The sequence below is a fragment of the Geotrypetes seraphini genome, chromosome 5, assembly GCF_902459505.1.
Source record: "Geotrypetes seraphini chromosome 5, aGeoSer1.1, whole genome shotgun sequence".
Classification (NCBI taxonomy): Eukaryota; Metazoa; Chordata; class Amphibia; order Gymnophiona; family Dermophiidae; genus Geotrypetes; species Geotrypetes seraphini.
Genome location: NC_047088.1, coordinates 131,271,285 through 131,294,568, shown reverse-complemented (window position 1 = coordinate 131,294,568; position 23,284 = coordinate 131,271,285). Strand labels below are relative to the sequence as shown.

At 42.5% G+C, this 23,284-nt stretch overlaps 1 protein-coding gene across 10 annotated transcripts in view; it reads left to right on the top strand.

Moving 5' to 3' along the window:
* Positions 1 to 6,840: 6,840 nt before the first annotated feature.
* Positions 6,841 to 23,284, top strand: part of UBE2F (ubiquitin conjugating enzyme E2 F (putative)) — a 625,415-nt gene continuing 608,971 nt past the window's right edge. For 6 of the 10 annotated variants that reach the window (XM_033944350.1, XM_033944352.1, XM_033944349.1 and 3 more), the window contains exons 1-2: positions 6,841 to 6,993; positions 7,104 to 7,234. In XM_033944350.1, coding sequence (XP_033800241.1) covers positions 6,948 to 6,993; positions 7,104 to 7,234 — 177 coding nt within the window. In that variant the 5' untranslated portion in view covers positions 6,841 to 6,947. Of the gene's footprint in view, positions 6,994 to 7,103; positions 7,235 to 23,284 lie in introns of those variants that run through there. The other 4 variants (XM_033944358.1, XM_033944357.1, XM_033944354.1 and 1 more) reach the window with 3 other exon arrangements.

Here is a 23,284-nt window from a genome sequence, read left to right as displayed (position 1 = left end):
GTCTATAGTTGCCCGGTTCCCCTCTCGATCCTTTTTTGAAAATTGGGGTGACGTTCGCTATCCTCCAGTCGTCCGGTATCTGTCCAGTTCTGATTGTCAGGTTTGCAAGTTTTTGCAATAACTCTCCGATTTCAACCTTCAATTCCTTTAAGACTCTCGGGTGAATTCCATCCGGTCCAGGGGATTTGTCACTTTTAAGTTTGTAGATCTGATAGTATATCTGGTCTAAGTCCACTTCAACTGTGGTGAGGCTGTCTTCTATTTCTCCTGCAAACACTTTCTCCGCTTCAGGTATTGTTGAGGTGTCCTCCTTCGTAAAGATGGACGCAAAGAAGGAATTTAGTTTGTCTGCGATTTGTTTATCTTCCTTGATGTACCCTTTTCTTCCCTGGTCGTCCAAGGGTCCGACTGCCTCTTTTGCAGGTTTTTTCCCTTTCACGTATCTAAAGAAGGGGTTGAAGTTTTTGGCCTCCTGGGCTATTTTTTCCTCTTATTCCTGTTTTGCATCTCTCACCGCCTTGTGACATTTCTTCTGATCATCTTTATGTTTGTTCCAGGCTTCGGTTGTCTTTATGTATTTCCATTTTTTGAAAGAGTCCTTCTTTTCTTTTATGGCTTCCTTCACCTGTTTGGTAAGCCATGCCGGTTCTCTTTTGCTCTTTGATCTCCGATCTTTGGAAATCCTCGGAATGTAGAGATCTTGTGCTTCTGTGATAGTATTTTTCAGTAGGGACCATGCCTGATCTACCGTTTCAAGTTTGTCCACCTTCTTTTCGAGTCGTTTTTCTACCATGGCTCTCATGCTATCGTATTTACCCTTTTTAAAGTTCAATGTGGTGGTTAAGGTTTTGGCATGTTTCCCTTTCCCGATGTCAAGTTTAAAGTTAATTACATTGTGATCACTCGTTCCCAGTGGAACCATGACTTCCACTACTGTTATCGGTCCCGTGAGGCCATTTAGGACCAAGTCCAAGGTGGCGTTGCCTCTTGTCGGCTCTTTTACCATTTGTTCCAGGAAGCAATCCCCTAGCACCTCCAGGAACTTGGCCTCCTTGCCGCAGTTGGAGGTTGCTAGTTTCCAGTCTATCCCTGGGAAATTGAAGTCTCCCAATATAATTACATTGCCTGTCTTGCATTCTTGTTTGATTTTCTCCATCATTTCTGAGTCAGTTTCCTCCGCCTGTCCTGGGGGACGATAGTAAAGGCCAATTTTCGTATCTGCTCCAAATTGACCAGGAATCTTGATCCAGAGTGACTCAAGCTTCTCTTTCATTTCTGTTGTAACCATTTCAACTGAATCTATTCCCTCCTTAATATATAGAGCAATACCTCCACCTTTCTGCCCTACTCGATCTCTTCTATACAGCTTGTATCCCTGTAGTACTGTGTCCCATTTGTTTTCTTCATTCCACCATGTTTTTGTTATGCCAATGATATCCAATATGTCATGTCTTACTATTGTCTCTAGTTCCCCATTTTGTTACCTAGACTTCTAGCATTCGTATACATACATCTAAGTTCCCTACGTGTTACCTTTTTGGACCTTCTACTCTTGGCCGCCCCTGTAGTTTCAATTACGATATCCTTAACTGCTCCTGTGTTATCACCCTTGTTTGCTGTGTGGTCGTCCCCTCCTGTGTCTGATTTGTCCCTTCCTGCTTTTTCTCCCTTATTTGCCGTGAGGTCGTCTTCTCTTGTGTAGGAGTAGTTTTCCTTGGCTTCTTCGTCGGGGCATCCTGCTATCCATGCCATCGACCGGTGGTCGACTGTCGGCTTTCCCCTATCTTTCAGTTTAAAGCCTTCTCGATTGCCTTCTTCATGTTGCCTGCCAAAACTCTTGCTCCTTCTTTGTTGAGGTGTAGTCCGTCCCTTCTGTAGTACTTGCTTTTTCCCCAGAACGCCGTCCAGTTGCGCACATTTTTATGACTTTTCTTTACGGCTCCAGCTCGTTTATAGCCTGTTGAAACTTCACAGCAATTTTTACTGTGACGGACTTTGAATGTAATTTTGGCGAATCTCGGCGTGCTACCAAACGGTAAGTTTTTTATAATATCTTGGCGATTCATGCTCCTTTTTCTTGCTCTTCCTTTTAATACTTAGCTGCCGCCTACACTTTTTACCCACTATCTAGCGTTTACCCACTTTATATTATGTGGTATTCACTTTTAACTACGTTTGCAGATTTGAAACCCGTTTGCAGCTAGCCTTAAAACTGTATTTCTGTATGGATTCATTTGTTTTAAAGTATTATTATGCAATAGCTTTTGAGGTGGCTTTATATCTCCTATAATCTCTTATATGATGAGTATTTCTGATTTCTAAATTGGTTTACTGTTTGTTTTTTTAGCTAAATATTATTTGATATGTTTTGTTGGTGTTAAAAATATCCATTGTTGTTCATTTTAGGCTTATTGCCGTCTGTTTAGCCAATTTTTATTTGTGTTTGTTCAATCCATATGACAATTTATGATGACTGTTTGACTCATTACTAATCTATATATTTTAATTTATATATTATATATATTATTTTGTTCAATTCTTTCTTATCTATTACTTTTTTGGTCATGATATATGTTTAAGATGATTCCATGTTTATATGCTTTTTTCTTTATGTCCCTTGATAGCTATTTCTCCAGCTTTTTATGACACATTTTTTGTGACATTTCATCTGTGACACAATTTTTCCTTTTTTACCATGGTATGTATTGTATATTTATATTTCTATTTTCTTTTCTCTTTTTATTTTTATTCTTGTCTCTACCACACTTCACGATATTCACTTTATTCTATACTGATTACACTCCTTTCTTTTTTTCTCTTTTTATTTGACTTTCTTTGGTCCATTAGGATTAATCAAACTTTACACTTTATTTGGTTTGTTTATGTAAAATATGGACCTCTTTATGTCTTCCTTCTTTATATATATATTTTATATACTTTTCATATTTATGCATGGAGTTTTCTTTGTCTTTTTCATTTTTTCTTTTCACACATTTATTTTAAGCACAAATAGGATCATCATATCACACAATATTTATATTATATATATTTTTTTATTATTATATTTTATATTTTTATATGATTTTTTAATATTGTATTTGTACCTATTAGGACCCCTGATGAAGGTTATGCGAAACACGGACTGTGTTGGGTCCCTTGCCTGGTAAAAGGTTTTTAGATAAGATTTATTTGTCAAAATAAAATTTGCCTGCATCGTGTACAGTTTTGTTTTGTTTGCTCTGGTTTGGTTTTTCACTCCAGACGAAGTTGGACTTTTGGTTCCTCCCTTTTTCTGATTTGAACAGTATTCAGAACAGCTCCGATGAATTGTAGATTCTGAGAGGGCTGGAGGTGAGATTTGTTAAAGTTGATTTCGAATCCCAAACTTTGTAAGAACCAGATAGTCCGTTGTGTCGCTACAATAACCCCTTGAGATGTTGAATCTTTGATGTGCCAGTCGTCGAGATAGGGAAATACCTGAAGACCATCCTCAGAGCTGCTGCTACCACTACAAGGCATTTGGTGAACACCCTGGGAGATGAAGCACACTGTAATGGAAATGCAGATTCCCCACCCGAAATCTGAGGTATTGACGGGAGGCCGGATGAATGGGAATATGAGTGTAGGCCTTCTTCAGATCCAGAGAGCATAACCAGTCGTTCTGCTCGAGAAGGGGATAAAGGGATGCCAGGGACAACATGCAAAATTTTTCTTTGACCAAAAATTGGTTGAGGGCCCTGAGATGCAGAATGGGCCACAGATCGCCCATCTTCTTCGGAACAAGGAAGTAACAGGAGTAAAACTCCTTGTTCTGTTGTTCCAAAGGAACTGGCTCGTTAGCATGGAGACGAATCAGAGCTTGAGCTTCCTGAAGGGCGGTCTGGGATGGACTGGAAGGATACTCTCTTGGCGGAAGGTCTGGAGGAACCTGAGTGAAATGAAGGGAGTATCCTTTCCTGATGATGGTAAGTACCCAGAGGTCCGAGGTTGGATGTAATTGTCATCCATCGATGGTAAAAAAAAAATGGAGATGACCTCCTATAGGGGGAAAAGAAGGCAGAGTCAGAACAGTGGAGGTTATGCTCTGTTTTAAACAGTCAAAAAGGCTGAGTAGCCTTAGGAGCAGCAGAAGGTTGAGGTTTTTGTTGCTTCTGAGGTTGCTGTTTCTTAAGAGGAGGGCATAAACCTTGGAAGGATGGGACCTCTTCAAAGAGGACTCGACAAGCAGGGATTGATGAGATAACTGTGAGTTGTCAAACCCTTTGCGATGCACAGTTTTAAACCTACAATCCAATTTTCCTGGAACAGCTGGTATGGTAAAAGGTGTCTCCAGGCATCGACCAAAAATCTGATACAAAAGCTTATGAAGAGGAAGCTTATGGGACTCTGCCGGAGGTTAAGGAAGAGCCAGTATCTAATTGAAGATCCAAGTCCACAGCCATCTGACGAAGAAAAGATAAGAAAGATAGCTTATCCGCTAATGCTTTGCCTCGAGAAGGACTTAAGAAAGTTGAGGCAGCCTGGGTCGAAGATGAAGCTTAGGCAGGTAAAAAGGCATCAAAAGAAAAGGGAGACTTGGACGAGGCAATCAAAACCGCTGTGTCCTCGAGGTTCGGCATTGGAGACTTCAAACGAGGAGTCGGTGTCGAAGTAGGGATAGATCGAGGATTAGTTGAAGAAGGTCGTTCTTTAGAAGTATGCCTCGATCGGTGATGAGAACTGTGCCTGGAAGCAGATCTTGAAGATTGAGGAGACTTCGCCTCGGAGACAGAAGCAGCCGACGCTATCAAAGAATGGATAGGACAGGAGGCTGTAGATCGAAGCTCCAGAGGCTTGGGGGAGGAACCTCGATGCACTCCCAAAGACTCTGCTCCTTGTAAAGAGTGTGAAGATTCCTGACGAGGCACTTGCAAAGAATCTGCTCCGTGCTTGGATGCCAGACCAGTCACTCGCAGAGACTCTGCTCCCTGCAAAGAGTGCGTAATCTCAGACTGAGGCAAAGGAAGTGGCTCGACCTCATGGGAGTCTGCTGAATGCCTAGGCTGGATGAGAGGAAGAAGCTTCGGTCCCATATTAGTAAGGAACTGAATGAATTGCTTCTCCAACATGGTCTGGAAGGAAGCCGGCAAGGATGGATTCGTGTCTGAAACCGGACCACCTGCTTTGGCTGGAGGTTCCACCGAGGCAGTGTAAATGTGCTTCGACTTGGAAGTCTTAGGCACTTTAAGCACCACCACTGAGACTTTCTGCTGAGCTATCCGACCTGAAGAAACAAGGGAAAATACAGCAGATGTCGTCGAAGAGAGAGCCGCTTGCAAATGACAAAGGTTTGATGAGGCTCAAGGTGGAAGCAGTAGAAGCAGGAGGAGTCTCGGTCGAAGGTGAGGCCAAGGGCGCCTTCGAAGTTGAGGGATCGGAGGAAGAATCCATCCTGAACAGCTTCTCCACCAAAATATGATGACATTTAAGGGCTCGAGGTTGAAGAGTAGCACAGCGCTCGCACGACTTCGGGTGATGTTCCGGCCCAAGGCACTTGAGGCACCGACTGTGTGGATCCGTAAGGGAAATCGCACGCTGGCACTGGCTACACTTCTTAAAGCCCATGACAGGCCGGGATATAGAAGGAAAAACAGCTGCCGCAAAATCAAAGCCCTTGGGCTGCGGCCGAGCAGCCTGCCCTGGCAGATGGACGGAAGAATGAAAATTTTTTTTTAAACTAGAAATAAAAGAAATAAAGTAAGAACAGCGATTCGTGAAGAAAAAAATACAAACCGCAGTTCAGAGAAGGCACAAAGTAATGAAATTAAACGCAGAGAGTCAAAGACAGACTTCTTGGCTCCGCGGAAAACTAAGAACTGAGGAGACGCGCCCTGCGCTGGGTGGGAAGGCATTCGCGCATGCGCGGTACGAGCAACTTGAAACTTCTAGTTTCTTTAAGCAAGTCTGCTTGTGAGGCGTCCGCATCCGGGCTCCGTTGATGACATCACCCATATGTGAGAATAGGCTGCCTGCTTGTCCTGGGATAATGACAACAACCATCCAACCTGATTGGCAAGAGGGAGTTCCATCCATATATACTCCTGAAAATCAGGGCTCTATCTCCACCTGCTGGTAGGTATGTGCTATTCCACTGGTCTCTGGATTCATGTGCTACTGGCGCTAAGGAAAAAACTATCTGCTTTACTCTAAGACTTTCTGTTGTATCCTTGAGTGGGGTATCCTTGTGAGTGGTGTTTTCTTTCTCACAGAGATAGCTGCTGTTGGAGTGAGAGAGGGAACTGAGGAAGCTGGAACCTGAGAGTGGAAAAGGCAGGAAGGAATGTCAGGTCTCAGGATAGGAGAATTCTATGCAAGACCCTACAAATAAATTTTGCAGAATTTTGAAATAGTGTGCACAGAATTCCGCCAGGTGTAAAATTCTAGGGCTACTCCTCCTGATACTGGTCAAGTCTCTTATTCCTCCATTGCACCAGGTACAAAATAAGTATTTTTATCTATGTAAACTACTTAGTGTGTGGTTGTTAACTACAAAAAGGCAGTGTACAAATCCCCTTCCTCCTATTTCATGCTCAACCCCAGTTCTGCCTTAACTTTATCTTCAATTGTATGCATAAAATTATTTGTAGAACCAAAGTGAATAATACATTAAAAAAGACAACTATGCATCAGCATCGGTGCTGTTCTTATAACTCCAGGGGCATTATTACTCACTGCTTCGGAAATAAATGGTTAACTGGAGATGAGCCCTGGCTTCAATCAGAAACCAGCGGTCTTCCCCCGATCTACTGGCACGCGGGTGTGGCGATCTAGCTGCATGTGAAGGTCACCAAACGCATGCGCCAGTAGATCGTGTGACTTCTGATCTTCTGGCCTGTGCACGTATCAGTGTGGGTCTAGCTCTAACTGAATTAGCTTGGGCAGACTGCGAGAGCGTCTGCGCTGAATTTATGAAGAGAATAGGAAGTGAAACTCGGATGTCTTGGAGGACCCTGGGTATGTAGTTGATCACTGAGAAACTCCTATACTCGCTTTCGTGAACTCCGCAGGAACTACTTTATTCTCTGGTGTATCTGATGCAAACTTTTTTTTCTTTAATTCGCCAGTGTTCTGCCCTCTTCTGACGCAACTTCCTATTTCCGGCAAGGTGGAACGCATCCGAGGGAGCGAGGTTGTGTCAGAGGGGGACGGGTTACCGAAGAAGGAAAGCTGCAGGATTGGTGGTGGTCGATCTCAGGTATCAGTTGACTGTGGGAGGGAGAGGTGCTGGATTGCGGACCGGGAGCGGTGGGGGAGGGAGATGCATTATACCGGGAGAAAGAAAGAGGGAGAGATGGCAAACCGGTGCTCTGGTCTCTCGAATGCCTGTGAAGAGGGGTGCTTGGCGTGTGAGATCAGCGTGTTACTTGATATTTTTGTTATTCCTTTCTATTCTTGAGAAATACGTTTGTCTATTGGTGCAAAAAGATCAGTAAGCTTCTATTCAACTACACAAAAGTATTCGGTTTGCTACTCAAAATTATCCTGATAAACTTGTTCTCTGCGTTCCTCGGTAGTAACCATCAAGACATGCTTTACATTGTAACTTTCAGTTCATTATAGCTAACCTTGTTTTGTGTGTTTGTTTTATTGGGTTTGAGTGCCTGTTTTTTGTTTTTACATCTATCTTAGATTGTCAACTCATATTAGGATAAGGTTGTTGTTTGTTGTTTTTTTTTAGTTCATTCTTTTATTTAAAAATAACAAAAAAGTAACATCAAGTAACATTTACAGTTCACAAAAGTCAGTGTTAAGTTATACACACATCAGGGAAATTGCTATGTAGTTCAGCTTATGTAAAATTGCTTATACAGAATGTAAATAAATGTCAGTAGGATTCCAAATAGTATGAGTAGACTCAGACTGTCGATATTGTAGTTTATTTGCAGCATGCTGTTCATACGGTATATAGAGACACAGAGAATTCCACCAAAAGGTAAAGTTCAATAAAGATGCAGATTTCCAATGTTGGAGAATTTGTTGAATACCAATAGATATAATATCAATCAATTTTGGCTCACATGAGCAAGAGCTAAAGCATGATTCACAATTTATCCCTTCTCTGGACATTGTAAATAAATGGTCTCAAGATCTTAACATACAACTAACGGATAAAGAGTGGACCAGATTATGGTATAAAATTAACCGTCCTTTATTATCTGCTGCACTGAAACCCAACGAGGAGAACAAGTGTGAGCATGAAATCGCACTGCTACTGCCGCGCTGTAACCAACAAGGAAACCAAGCACTTGCAGCACTTGCATGCAAAGGGCGGGAAAGTCCTGACTCCCTCAACGGATTTCTAGTCATAAATCTTAGCCTCAATAAAATATCCATTCCTTAAATGCACGTTGACCGAACGCACAGCACTAAGACTCCCAAACAGAACCTGAAGTTCAAACAACAGTAAAAAACACATACATACTCACAAGCTTGTTGTTAGGGCTGGTTGAAGCCAGTAAGAGCTGGTTGTGCAGCACTAACAGGGCAGAATGTAGCAACTGTGGTCTTTTTTTTTTTTTTTTTTTATAAACAGAGAAGGGAAAGAAGAAAAAATTGAGACCCAGTCAGACCCTCTAGCAATGGAGGGAGGGTGAGGCAGGGACCTGGGGGGGGGCCCAGGTGTAACCCCTAAAGCTGGTACCATTCAGCCGGACACCCCTGTCTCACTGAAGAGAAACCTCTACAGGAGAATAAAATTGACATCTCACTAAAGAGAAACCTCAACAGGAGAAATAATTTTCCAGTCACAGCCAGAATTCAGGAGCTAGTTGAATAGCGACCATCACCTGCTGGGAGATAGAGCATATTGAAGATACAGGATGAGTGCAAGCCAATAGGACCACCTGTTAATCAGTTTCTCTATCTCCGCCTGCTGGTAGATGTATGCTATCCCATGGTCTCTGGATTCATCTGCTGCATCTAAAGGAAAGAAAATTAACAGGTAAGAACATAATTTTTCCTTATTATCTGCTAGCATGTCCCAATCTTTACTATTCTTAATGTGGCGTGCTGTGTGGACTCCATATAAGATGAAAAAAACTAGGATAAGTTTTGGTTGATCCAATAAAACATAAACTACAGGGATTCTGGGAAAATCTAAATTGAGCCTAGCTGCTAAAATTTAACTTTTTTTTTTCAGTATTCACTTTAGCCTTGCAAAATAATGCATCTCCATTGCAGTATTGAACTGCTATAATGATAGCTTTTTATGTTTGTTCAGCATGTTTTGGACTACTCTGAGGATCCTGAGTTCTTCATTTTTATGAGAAACCTTAAAAAGAAAGGCATCTCTTCTCCTTTAGGTTAACACAGTGGGTTGGTTGTAAAATGTTCACTGTTATCATTCATGCATACAGTTGCACTAGTCATATTGTTTCAGTGACTTTCTAAGTAAACAGAAGCAGACAAAATCTCTGCTTGGTATAAAGTGTAGTACTAACATGATAATTCGCCATGGATGTGATATAATACATAATGGTAGATAATGACCTGTGTGGTCCATCCAATCTGCCCAGCGAGGTAGCTAGAGTTGTATCTGTCACTCCCTGCAGGTTACTTTTAATGGTTAAACACATGCATCACAAACAAAACATTTCACTATGATCGATGCCAACCACACAGAGTTATATATGATACAATCTTAGAACACTATGGTGGTTATTTTAGAAGCTCTATTCTTGTTTTGTACACTCCTCCCTCAATATTCACGGGGGTTAAGGGCAGAGCTGGCCCGTGAATTTTGAAAATTCACTATTAACTTTTTTTTTTAATAAATCTTTATTGATTTTTCAAAACTTAGACAATGCAATACAATTATCTAAACATAAATATTTCATAAAAAGCATTATTAAACATACAATTTATACTTATAACAATAATTTTCTCCCCCCCTTTTCCCAGATATAATACAAGAAGTCAAATTATGTAATTATAATATTATAATCAAGTAATTTTAATAATTAAAATACCTTTCCCATCCCCTCACCCTCCCCTGAATGTGTAAGGAAGTTCACCAACCACAAAAAAAATAAATAGATAAATTCATTACAATTATTATGATGTTACAAATATAGTCAATGGGCTCCACACTTTATTAAATATACTGCTAAACCCCAAACACTCTGCATTCATTTTCTCATATTTATACGTGGTACAAACATTTGTCCACCAAAACGTATAATTTAATAATAATAATAATAACTTTATTCTTCTATACCGCCACAATCTTGCGATTTCTAGGCAGTTTACAATCAAGAGAGCTGGACATTCAGCGAGTTACAATGTGCAGATAGTCAGAAGAAATACAGAGTGCAGAAACATTAAGGAAGCAAAATTATAGATATACAATTTGCTGAGCGGGAGTATATGGTATACAGATTGGAAGAAATTTCCAAGTGGGCCTGTTAGGAGAAGGCCATGCAATTCAAAAAATACAGCAAAAATTACGATATGATAACAGTAACAGTTTATATATATATCTCAGAGCCATGAAGTTCTAGGCGGACTTAAGAGGGGAGAGAGGAAAAGGGTAAGAGGTCAGGAGGACCGTTATTGAGGGGAGAGAGAAGAGCAGGTCAGTTGTTTAGGTATTTTAGGAACAGGTGTGTTTTTAGGCGCTTCCTAAATTCCTCGTAGGTAGTGGGCGAAAGCAGTTGATCTAGGTCTTTACCCCATAAGGCTGCTTGGTGTGAGAGAAGGTGATCATGGTGTTTTTTCAGTTTACAACCTCTAATTGGAGGGGAAACGAAGTTTGAATGTGTGCTTCTCTTACGTTTGTTGGTGGAAAAGGAGAAAAGGTCCGTTATGTATTTGGGGGCTAGTCCATATAGTACTTTGAAGCAGAGGCAGGCGAATTTAAACTTTACACGTGCTTCTGTCGGCAGCCAGTGCAACTGCCGGTAATAAGGTGTCACGTGATCGAATTTCTTCAGCCCGAAGATAAGTCTGACCGCAGCACTTTGCATTATTTGAAGACGTCGCATATTCTTTTGGGAGATTGCTCAAATAGGCTATGTTGCAGTAGTCAAGTTGACTTAGTACGAGGGATTGCACTAGGATTCTGAATGCTGACGTATTGAAATAAGATTTAATGGATCTTGAGTTTCCAGAGAGTGAAAAAACCCTTTCTGATTACGGAGTCCACCTGGTCTTTCATGGTTAGGCATTGATCCAGGGTTACCCCTAGTATCTTCATGGTGGGCTGAATAGGGTAATTGAGTTAATTGATGCATAGTGGGGTTTTGTTGTCAAGCGGGTGAGGAGAGTCTGTCATACCTTTTCCAATTGTGTGTAATCAATTGAATGGCTATTCCCGTCATTATCATATAAAGATGACATTTATATTTATCCAAAGAAAGCTTGACATGTAAAAGCGTACCACAAATTATGGCTTCATATGTTAAGGGAATTACTAAACTAAACTAAACTAAACCTTAGGTTTGTATACCGCATCATCTCTACACTCGCAAAGCTCGACACGGTTAACAGGAGTTAGGGTAGAAAGGAACTCCAAAGGAGGGAAGGATGAAGAGGAAAATTAGAGGACTAGAATAATTGAATCAAGAATAAGATTAATTTGTCTCCAAATTTATTTACAGAAATTAAGTGTCAAAGGACAATAATATAACATGATCCGAAGTCCCTATATCATTATGACAATGCCAATATCTATTAGACCTGGAACAATCTAACTTTTGTAAACGAACTGGGGTCCAAAAATTCCTATGCAATAAAAATAACCAAGTTTGACTCATAGATGCTGACCTTCAACCTCCAAGACCAAATTCGAGGCCAACGAGATACAGAAATACAATGGTACCTCGGTTTGCGAGTGTTTTGCAAGACGAGCAAAACACTCAGCAAACTTTTGACTCGCAAACGGAGCACTGCCCCGATCAACGAGCACTTACAGGGGATTCCTCTTCCATCTTCCGGCCAGCCTTCTACATCGGGTGCCTTCCGCAGGTTGGAGGACCTCTGTCTGGGCCTGCGCGGCCGGGTGCTGTCCCGCCTGCGCATTGTGTGTGACACGCACAACGTCAATCATCGGCGTTGTGCGTGTCGTGCGCGGCGTGCAGATGGGGCAGCGGCGCTCGGCTGCGTGGCCTTGGGTGGGGGCTCTCCAGCATGCGAGGGGCATCCGACGTGGAGGAGGCATCCCTCTGAAGGCACTGCGAGGTTCTCCAGCGACTGGCATCCCCCCCCCCGAAGCGGCACTGTGGGGGGTTCTCCAGCGGCTGGCATTCTCCCCCGAAGCGGCACTGTGGGGTTCTCCGGCGGCTGGCATCCCTGAAGTGGCACTCTGGGGTTATTCTTCAGATGACCCACGGAGGAGATGGCGCTCCGGCACCCGACAGGTATAGACCCCGGATTCTAGAACGAATCGTTGCTGTTGCCTCTATTTTATATGGGAAACTTTGTTTTGATAAACGAGCATTTTGGATTATGAGCATGCTCCTGGAACGGATTATGCTTGTAATACAAGGTACCACTGTATACTGTTTTATCTCGATGCTCCACATGTCCGAGACTATTTTTTGTTTTTTTATTCAAAAATTTAGAAATTAATTTATACCACTGGGCAACCTGATGTCCTACTAAATCTGTCTGGTAGCAAGCTGTAATAATTTTTTTAATTTTTCCATTCAGGGAACCCACTCTGAATGGCCTACTTCAACTGCAACCACCTATATTGTTGAGATCTCAGAATGCCAAATGATTGTTGTAGTTGTGAAAAATCCAGCAGTTTTCCATTAGAAATAACATCATCCAGTGTCCGAATACCTGCCTGCATCCAATTCTTCCAGGAGATCCCAGCTTGTATCTTGGAGTTTAACCGCCCACTTGTATCTTAGAATTTAACCATAAGGTCTGAAAAGTAGAATTTATTATAGGAATATCTGTTAATTTATCAATAAATTTAATTGTTTTCCATGTGTCCAATATTATTATGTTGTCCTTAGCATATCTAGGTATTCTGATACTTAATACATGAGATAATCTCATAGGAGACATAATTTTCCATTCTAGATATAGCCAATCTGGATCAGTATCATACCTGGGGGGGGGGGGAGGGGGCTGTCTGCCCCGGGTGCACGCCCCAAGGGGGTGCACAGGAGAGAGCTGAACGGGGACGACAGGGGACTCGCGGGGTTAAATATAACTCGAGCCGCGAGGCTCGTCTTCTGCTCCTACTGCCCTGCCACTCACATATAGCCGATCGGAAATCTTCCCCGATGTCAGCGCTGATGTCGGAGGGAGGGCTTAAGCAAAGCCTGCCCTCCAACGTCAACGCTGACTCGGAGAAGACTTCCAGTTGGCTACGTGTGCGCGGCAGGACAGGCAGGAAATAGAAGACAAGCCTCGTGGCTCAAGCTCCATTTTGCTGAGAAAGTTGCTAAGATGGGCTGGGAGGCAAACGCGGAACACAAAAGGGGGGAGGGAGTGCGTTTTGGACACAAGGCATGAACTTGGGAGAGAGGAAGGGAGGGAAAAAGATGCTGAGGTGGGGGAGGGAATGCGTTTTTGGACACAGAAGGCATGGACTTGGGAGAAAGGAAGGGAGGGAAAGAAAGATGCTGAAGTGGGGGAGGGAATGTGTTTTTGGACACAGAAGGCATGGACTTGGGAGAGAGGAAGGGAGGGAAAGAGATGCTGAGGTGGGGGAGGGAATGAGTTTTTGGACACAGAATGCATGGACTTGGGAGAGAGGAAGGGAGGGAAAGAGATGGTTGTGTACATGGGGAATAGAAGAAAGGAGAATTTTTGGTCATAGGAAGGGAGTGAGGTACAGACAGTAGCATACCAAGGTGGGGGTAGGGGTGGGGGCGGTCCACCCTGGGTTTACGCCCCAAGGGGGTGCACAGCTGGCCACCCTCCAGTGTTCTCCCTAGGCCGGCAAACTGCGTCTCTTTAGCCACTTGAGTGCCACCGCCGCCATCGGGAACAGGTCGGCGCCGAGTTCTCCCTGTGGGGCCGACCAACTCTCGCCACCTGCATCAATTCTGACGTTGGAGAGGACATTCTGGGCCAGCCAATCACTGCCTGGCTGGCCCAGAACGTCCTCTCCGACGTTAGAATTGACGTCGGGTGGCGAGAGTTGGTCGGCCCCGCGGGGAAGAGAAGCAGGGCGAACTCGGCGCCGGCCTGTTCCCGATAGCGGCAGTGGCAGCCTATTCCCCAGTGGCGGTGGCAGCATTTTCCCAATGATGGTGGCATAGGGGAGGGCAGGGAGAAAGAAAGAAAGGGGGGGACAGAGCTAGAAAGAAAGAAAGGGAGCAGGGTGAAGAAGAAAAATGGGGCACAGAGAGAAAGACAGACATACAGAATGAAAGAAGGCATGGAGAGAGAAAGAAAGAAGGGGGCAGGGTGAAACAAAGAAAGAAATGGGGCACGGAGAGAGAGAAAAACAGACATACAGAAAGAAAGGGGGTATGGAGAGAGAGAAAAAGAAATTAGGGGTCAGGGTGAAACAAAGAACAAGTTTGGGGAGGGAATGAGGACTGGAGGAGAGGAAGCATATTGGATGCACAGTCAGAAGAATAAAGTGCAACCAGAGACTGATGAAATTACCAAAGGTAGGAAAAATGATTTTATTTTCAATTTAGTGATCAAAATGTGTCCGTTTTGAGAATTTATATATGCTGTCTATATTTTGCACTATGGCCCCCTTTTACTAAACTGCAATAGTGTTTTTTAGCGCAGGGAGCCTGTGAGCGTTGAGAGCAGCGTGGGGCATTCAGCGCAGCTCCCTGCGCTAAAAACTGCTATCGCAGTTTAGTAAAAAGGGAGGGGGGAATATTTATCTGTTTTTGTATAGTTGTTACTGAGTTGTTGCATAAAATCATCTGCCTTGACCTCTTTGAAAACCCGCGGAATATAAATGATAACATTTTCTCTGCGTACAGCGTGCTTTGTTTTTAAAATTTTATTGTTGGTAGATCATTTTGACTTGGCCACAAAGGTAAGGGGGAGGGAGGGAGGGGAGCTGCTGAAAGACATCTAGTAATCCTTGCAGGCTTGACTGTGCAGGAAATTATTTTTGTAAAATCATGTTTTGTTATGTGACTGGCATTATTTAGACTTTAATTTCTATGAATGAATAGAATGAAAATGATATAAAATTACTTGCTTGTTTATATGTGCGTGCGCTGAAGGAAAGTGGAGAGAGAGTGGGCTGAGGACGCTGAAGGGAAATGGGGAAGAGAGAGTGGGGAGAAGATGCTGATTTATAAATTGACAATTGTACAGAATATTGTTTCTTTTTATACTTTAATATAAACAATTCAAGGCTTGTGTGGATGGAATCAGGTGTTTTGCGGGGATGGGGACCGAGCTTATGGGGATTAGTCCAATAAAATGGTATTTTTTTATTTCTCATTATTTGTTTTATTTTTATTTGTTAATTTGTAAAGTGGTGATTGTTATGTATCAGTTTTTTCAAATTTACATCTACTGTCTTTATATTTTGCACTGTATTAGAGGACATGTGTTACTGTTTTTGTGGTGTTGCATTGTATCCAGGGTCTGGTTTCTTGGCGGTTCAGTTTAACTTTTGTCTACATATTTCTATTTTTAGTTTGTGATTATTCCATATTGGGCGAGGGTGTATCTCTGTTCTGTGTGTATGAAAAGAACATGGTTTTCAGTTGGCATTGACTACAGGATCAATTGACTGTGCGGGATCTGGCTTGTTTAGTTTTACAATGTATGTGTTGGTGTTCTAATGCTCACTGCAGTGTTTAAGATGCTGCCTTTTCCTAGGTACACTCTTGTTGTGCGATATGTGGATTGTTACTAAAAATCATTTTTCATATAGATGGGGGGAGGGTCAAAAAATGATGGGCCCCGGGTGCCACATACCCTAGGTATGCCACTGATCTGGATAATGTTCCATGAGCTCGGGGAGGATCCAATACATTCCCTGGCGCATTATATAGGCCTGATGGTACCTATAAAAGTTAGGAAAATTTACCCCTCCCTCCGCAATTGGTTTTTGCAGAGATACTAAAGCAATTCTTGCATTTTTCCCCAGCCAAATAAATTTTACAAGAATACTATTTAGTTTCTTATAGAAGGACCCCCGAAAATAAACTGGTATCATACCCATTTGATAGCAAACCACAGGCAAAATCATCATTTTTACTGTTTGAACTCTCCCCCACCAAGACAAATGTAATGGGTTCCATTGCTCACACATTTCAGTGACCTTCAGCAATAAGGATTTTTCATTTACTTTTATCTTTTCTTCCAACGTTTTCTGAATCCAAATGCCTAAATATTTTATGCCCTCTTCCTTCCAAAGAAAAGGGAATTTATCAAATAATCCTTTGGAACAGTGTACGTTTAAAGGAAGAACCTCCGATTTACCCCAGTTTATCTTATATCCTGAAAATTTCCCAAATCTATCAATCAGATTAAGTAAATGTGGAATGGTTGTTTCAGGATTCCTCAAATGAAGCAAAATATCAACTGCATAAGCAGAGACTTTATATTCCCGACCTGCATAAGGAATACCCTGTATCTCCCCTGCCTGTTGAATAACTAATAACAAAGGTTCCAGAACAATATCAAATAGCACAGGAGATAGTGGACATCCCTGTCTAACTCCCCTCTCCAGACGAAAGCGTTCAGAAAAAGTATTATTAATATATAATCTGGCAAAGGGGGAGCTATACAAGGTTTGAATCATTTGTATAAATCTAGAACCCATACCAAACCAATCCATAACTTGATACATAAAGGTCCATTCTACACGATCAAAGGCCTTCTCTGCATTCAAAGAAACGGAGAAAGCCGGATCATCCATGGCTTTTGTTAAATTCAACATATGAAAAGCCAATCTAGTGTTATTAGAAGAATGTCTTTGAGCAACAAACCCCATTTAATGCATACCGATAATATAAGGGAGAGCCTTTGCCAAGCGTAAAGCCAATAACTTAGCCAAAAGTTTTCCATCCACGTTTATCAAAGAAATAGGCCTGTAATTTGAAACCAACATAGGATCTTTATTTGGCTGTGGTAAAACGATAGTTAAAGATTCTACCAAAATATCTGATATACAACCTTTAGTTAGTTGAGCCTGATATAAATTTAAAAGATAAGGTAATAGAGTAATTTGGAATGATTTGTAAAACTCTACAGTGAAACCATCACCACCTGGAGCGGATCCAACTCTAAGGGACTTCATAATTCTTTTATTGATATAGGTGCCTCAAGACCAGGGCTGCCCAAGTCCAGTCCTCGATCTACTGGCAGGCCAGGTTTTCAGGATATCCACAATGAACATGCATGAGAGAGATTTGCATACCAAGAAGGCAGTGCAGGCCAATCTCTCTCTTGCATATTCATTGTGGATATCCTGAAAACCTGGCTTGCCAGTAGATCTCGAGGACCGGACTTGGGCAGCCTTGCTCAAGACTTTCTCTTATATGATCAGGAATTTTTGGTCCCTTAATTAATTAAAAAAATTCTAAACCTTCATTTTTCTTATTTGAATAAGACTCAGAAGAATACAAAGCTTTATAAAATTCTAAATATTGTTTTAAAATACTTGTAATTTGTGGGTGAGTCTCACCTTTTTCATCTTTAATCGAACAATCTTTACTTTACTTTTTTTAGCTTTGAGATAATTAGCCAAAATTCTTCCCGCCTTATTCGAGTTTCCATAGTATAAAGCTTGCTGAGAAAACAATTCTTTTCTAGCCAGTTGAGAGGAAATCTCGTTATATTTATATTTAGCTTTTAAAAGAGCCTGTAAAATAGATTGTTCCCATTTTAAAGCCAATTGTGATTCTAATTCTTTAATTTTTTGTTCAAGATAAGAAAAATCTTTTATAAGTTGCTTCCTAATATGAACCGAATATGAGATTATTTGTCCCCTCATGGTAGCTTTAAAGGCATCCCACAAGGTCTCCAATTAAATTTCTTCTGAGGCATTAATTTGAAAAAATTCATTTTTAATTGAAATTCTTCAAGAAATTTTGAGTCTGCAAGCAATGTATTATTAAATCTCCATACAGGTCTATTAGAATCTTTAGCTTCAAATTTAAGCTCAATCCAGACACCACCATGATCCGACAAAATAATTGGATCTATGGCGGCCTTTATTACTTGATGTACTAATGTGTCTGATACAAAAACATAATCAATTCGTGAAAAGGATTTATGAACCTGAGAGCAAAAAGAAAATTCCTGATCATTAAAATGAAGAATCCTTATGTCCTTGAGTGCACATGATTGTACCATATTATCTAATCCTAATGATTTTACTATTCTACTAGGCTTTTTATCCAATAATGGATCCATCACAGCATTGAAGTCCCCTGCCACAACTATATTAGAAGCAGCCAGTGGTAGTATCAACTGTTGAAGAGTCTTAAAAAATTCATCCTGATGCGAATTAGGGGTGTATACATTAAAAAGGGCCATTTTATTTTTCCCCAAGCTCATGTCTACATGAACCCATCTACCTAGGGGATCTGCAGATTTTAATTTAAACGTTGCTAAACATTTATTACTAACTAAGATTGCTACCCCAGCTTTTTTACCCACAGCAGGGGCAAAGAAACATTCACTAATCCAACCTCCTTTTAGTTTTTTGATTGTGTCATTTAAATGAGTCTCTTGAATGTAGTATATAACAGCATTTTGTTTCTTTAAAAAATTAAGTGTTTTCTTTCTCTTAATCGGATTATTGAGGCCATTGACATTTAATGAGAATATTTTTAAAGACATCTTAGATAAATATACCAAACAATCAAATCAGATTTTTTCCGTTCCAAGTATCCCCAAAATAAATTTCCACCTGACTGGGCCTCCGCGTGTGCGGATCGCCGGACTCGATGGACCATGGGTCTGATCTGGAGATGGCAGTTCTTATGTTCTTATGATACGGTGAACTTAGTTCGAGACAACGGACCCACAACCCATCCCCCATGTCCTCTATAACCTAATGCATATAAAACATTTTTCCTATTCACCGTGAAATCTATTATTCTAAAATTTATTTCAATTCTTTTTCCCAAAATAGAATCCAAAGCCTATTTTAATATTTATAATTTAAGAAAATTATATTTTAACAATTTTTCCTACTGCTAAAAGATCAGTTTATACTGTTAAGGAAAAATGCCATCAATTCAATAATAAACAATACCTTTAAGCTATAATATTAGTCTTTAATATTTAATATTATCAATCCTTATATTAAATAGCCTTAGAGTATTTGTAACCTATGAGGTTCATAATAAAAAAACAAAAACGTCTAAAAAGTGTCCTAAATGGCTACTTGGACGATCAAAAAGCCAGATCGTCTAAGTACCCATAATCAAAGCTGGTTTTAGACATATCTAAAACCAGCTTAGGCCTTTCCCCTGCCACTAAACGCACAGAGAGAAAAGAGGCGTGTTTAGAGGAGGGGAAAGGGCGGGTGGTGGGCGGGAGGTGGGCTGACTTACACCTAGGCGGGCAGCAGGTATAATCAAAACCTTAGGCAGGTTGCCTAGTCGGCACTTATATGTTTTGACTTAGACGAAGTCAAAACAGGTCTAAGTGCCGAAAAAGGGGCCGCTTTGCTTATCGTGGCTGGTGCGATCAGCTCAGCGGCCCCAGGCCTACCCCCAACAGCAATGATTGCGGCAGGAGAGATGCCTCATCTCCCCTACCGCGATGCCATCACTCCTCTACCCGAACTGCTGCGACCCGCGGTAGTTCGGGTAGAGGAGTGATGGCATCGCGGTAGGGGAGATGAGGCATCTCTCCTGCCGCAATACATCACCCCCCCATACACAACATCGGGGCAAGAGGAAGCCTAAGCCCTCTTGCCCTGCGGCACGACCCCCCCCTCCCGATTACATTCGGGGCAAGAGGGAGCCCAAGCCCTCTTGAACCGGGCACCCGCGGCACCCCTCGATTTCGATCAGGCCAGGAGGGAGCCCACCCCCCTACACTATCGGGCAGGAGGGAGCCCAAACCCTCCTGCCCAGGCGGACCCCCTACCTCTCATCCCCCACTACAATAAGGGCAGGAGGGATCCCAGGCCCTCCTGCCCTCAACACAACCCCTCCACCCCCAATCCCACCCCCATATCTGTAAAATGTTGGCCAGACGGACGGGTGCCAAACCCGCCCGTCCGACAGGCCAGCCGGCTGCAGAATGGGGCCGGATTGGCCCAGGCGTCTGAAACCCCGCCCACAGGTGGGGTCTAAGGCGCCTGGGCCAACCAGAATAGGCCCGGGAGTCTTAGGCCTCTACTGTGGATGGGGCCTTAGGCACATGGGCTTCATCTTGCCCCGAACGTTATCGGGGGGGGGGGGTCGGTGCCGCGGGGCAGGAGGGCTTGGGCTCTCTCCTGCCCCGATGTTGTTGGGGGGGGGGGGGTTTGGTGTGGATTCTGTAACCAGTGTTGTTTTTGACAAGACACCGGTTACAGAATCCAGCTTTTAGGCGAAGGACTGGCTCCTCCTTCGCCTAAAAGCCCTTGTGTTGGACGTTTGGGGCTTAGGCGTTTTTTTGGTTCATTATGTGGTATAAGTGTAGACATCGTGGGGGTATAAGTGTAGACGTAGTGGTCTGGGCATTTAAACAGCTGAATGTAGAGGCAGGCCATTATTAAAAAAAAAACCTCCATTTGGACGTTTTTTTTGATTATGAACATTTTCTCTGCTTCTACTTTCAACGTTTAAGGCCTTAGGCCAAAAGGGGACTTAGACGTTTTTTTGATTATGCCCTTCCACGTGTTCAAATTGTAATGTTGACAAATAACATATATTTAGAGAAAGAAATAATTAAATGTAATGACCATTAACGTTTCAATATCCATTTTATATTCCTGAATTTTAACGTTGTTCACCATGACAAGTCTACCAACTCTCCGAAATAGGCATCAACTCCACAGTCTTAGATTGGTTCTCAAAATTCTTACGTTCTCATTCTTACACCGTCAACATGAATGGCACCTCATCCGCCCCCTGGCATCCAACGTGTGGAATCCCGCAAGGTTCTCCTCTTTCTCCTATTCTGTTTAACATCTATATGTCCTCCCTTAAACTCCTCCATCTATTCCCCCTAGAAACAATTTACACTTATGCTGACGATATCCTAGTCCTCCTCGAGTCCGACCCAAACCTTACCAACCTCTCGGAGAATATATCCTCCTGTATAACGAACCTCCAGTCCTGGGCCCATACTGTCAAAATGAAACTGAACAAGTCCAAAACTAAACTACTTTGGCTCGGCCCTAAACTAGACCAACTTCCCACCTCCATCCCCCTGTCCTCTGGCTCCACTCTGCAGCTGGAGTCCTCAAGCAATGTTCTGGGCATCATCATCGACTCCACTTTGTCTTTCAACGACCACCTCAATTCCTTGGCAAAAAAATGCCTTCACATGCTGAGGAAAGTAAGATCCTATTTCCATCAAAATCACTTTACCGTTCTCATCCAATCTATCATCCTGTCCAGATTGGCCTATTGCAACTCAATCTATCTAAGCCTTACCAAGAAAAACCTTCATAGACTTCAGCGGATCCAGAATGCCGCGGCCAAGCTCATCTTCGCAAAAAGTAAATTCGACCATGTCTCACCGCTCCTGTCCAAGCTTCACTGGCTTCCGATTATCGCCAGGGTTCACTTTAAATGCGCCTGTCTAACTTTCAAAATCCTTCACAGCATCCTCCCTCCCTGGAACTCCTTAAATCTTAATACCACCAGACCCACTCACAAACTAAAATTATCCTTTCCTTCATTAAAAGGCATTTTCCGTGCAGGAAAACTAGAGACCTCCCTCCCCTTCAGATTCACTGAGCTCTGGAACAACCTTACCTCCCCCCTCCGGATCCTGAGCTCTCTCCAACTCTTCCGCAAACATCTGAAAACCTGGCTGTTTTCAAAAATGTAATACTTACCCCATCTTTGGCATCCTAAGCCCCCCCAATATCCTTCTTACTATACCCTTTAACCTTCATTGGAGTTCCTTTCTCTCTCAACTCTTGTAAACCGTGCCGAGCTTTACGATTGTGAAGATGATGCGGTATATAAACCTAAGGTTTAGTTAAGTTTAAATATTTCTTCTCAAAAATTTCCCTTTATTAAATATAACCTCTTTTCTAGAAAAAAAAAAAAAATTAAATTATTCTAATTTTGAAAATTTTCTCCTTATTACAGCATAGAACTTTATATCTCAATAATTATTAAACATCTTATAACCTTCTTATTAAATAGAATAAATTATTTTATACATATAACTAGTATTTTAGCCTGTTACATTAACGGGTGTTAGCTGTCTGTCTTTCTTTCCCCCCCACTTCTCTGTGCAGCAGCCACAGCAGCATTCCCTCCCCCTCCATGTCCCTGTGCAGCAGCATTTCCCCCCACCCTACTTCCCTACAGCAGCATTTTGATCCCCCCCACTTCCCTGTGCAGCAGCCACAGAAGCAGCTTTCTCTCCCTCCACACCACTTCCCTGTGCAGCAGCATCATTTCCCTGCCTTCCCTGTGCAGAAGCAGAATTTCCCCCCCACCACACACACACTTCCCTGTGCAGCAGCATTTCCCGGCCTTCCCTGTGCAGCAGCAGCATTTTCCGCCGCCCCCTTCCCAGCCGCCGCGTTGAAATTGATAGAAAAGCGCTGCACCGCTCTACCGCTGGCTTCGGCATCTTCTATCCACTGCGGCCAACCCTAGCGGAAACAGGAAGTAGTCAGAGAGGGCGGGCCACAGTGGACAAGACCCCAATGGTTCACCGCGGAGATCTCGCACCTCATTAAGGAGAAGAAAAAAAGCGTTTCTCTCCTACAAGCGCACGGAGAAAAGAGAGGCAAAAGTAGAATATAGGACCAGGTCTACAGCGGTCAAAATGGCAGTTAGGGAGGCAAAACTTCGAGTGGAAGAAATTCTGGCAAAAAACATTAAAAAGGGGGACAAATCCTTCTTCAGGTATATTAGTGACAGAAAAAGGAACACAGGCGGGATAGTACGCCTTAGAAGACCGGACGGAAGTTACGTGGAAGCAGATTCCGATAAAGCCGAACTACTGAATGAATACTTCTGCTCAGTCTTCACCTGTGAGGCACCGGGACACGGTCCCCAGTTGAAGGCAACACAAAGCACAGAAGACCCGTTTCAGAATTTTGAGTTCACACCAGGTGAAGTTTACAGTGAACTGGCAAGACTCAAGGTGAACAAAGCCATGGGACCAGACAATTTGCACCCAAGAATGCTCAGAGAATTGAGCGATGTCCTGGCGAAAC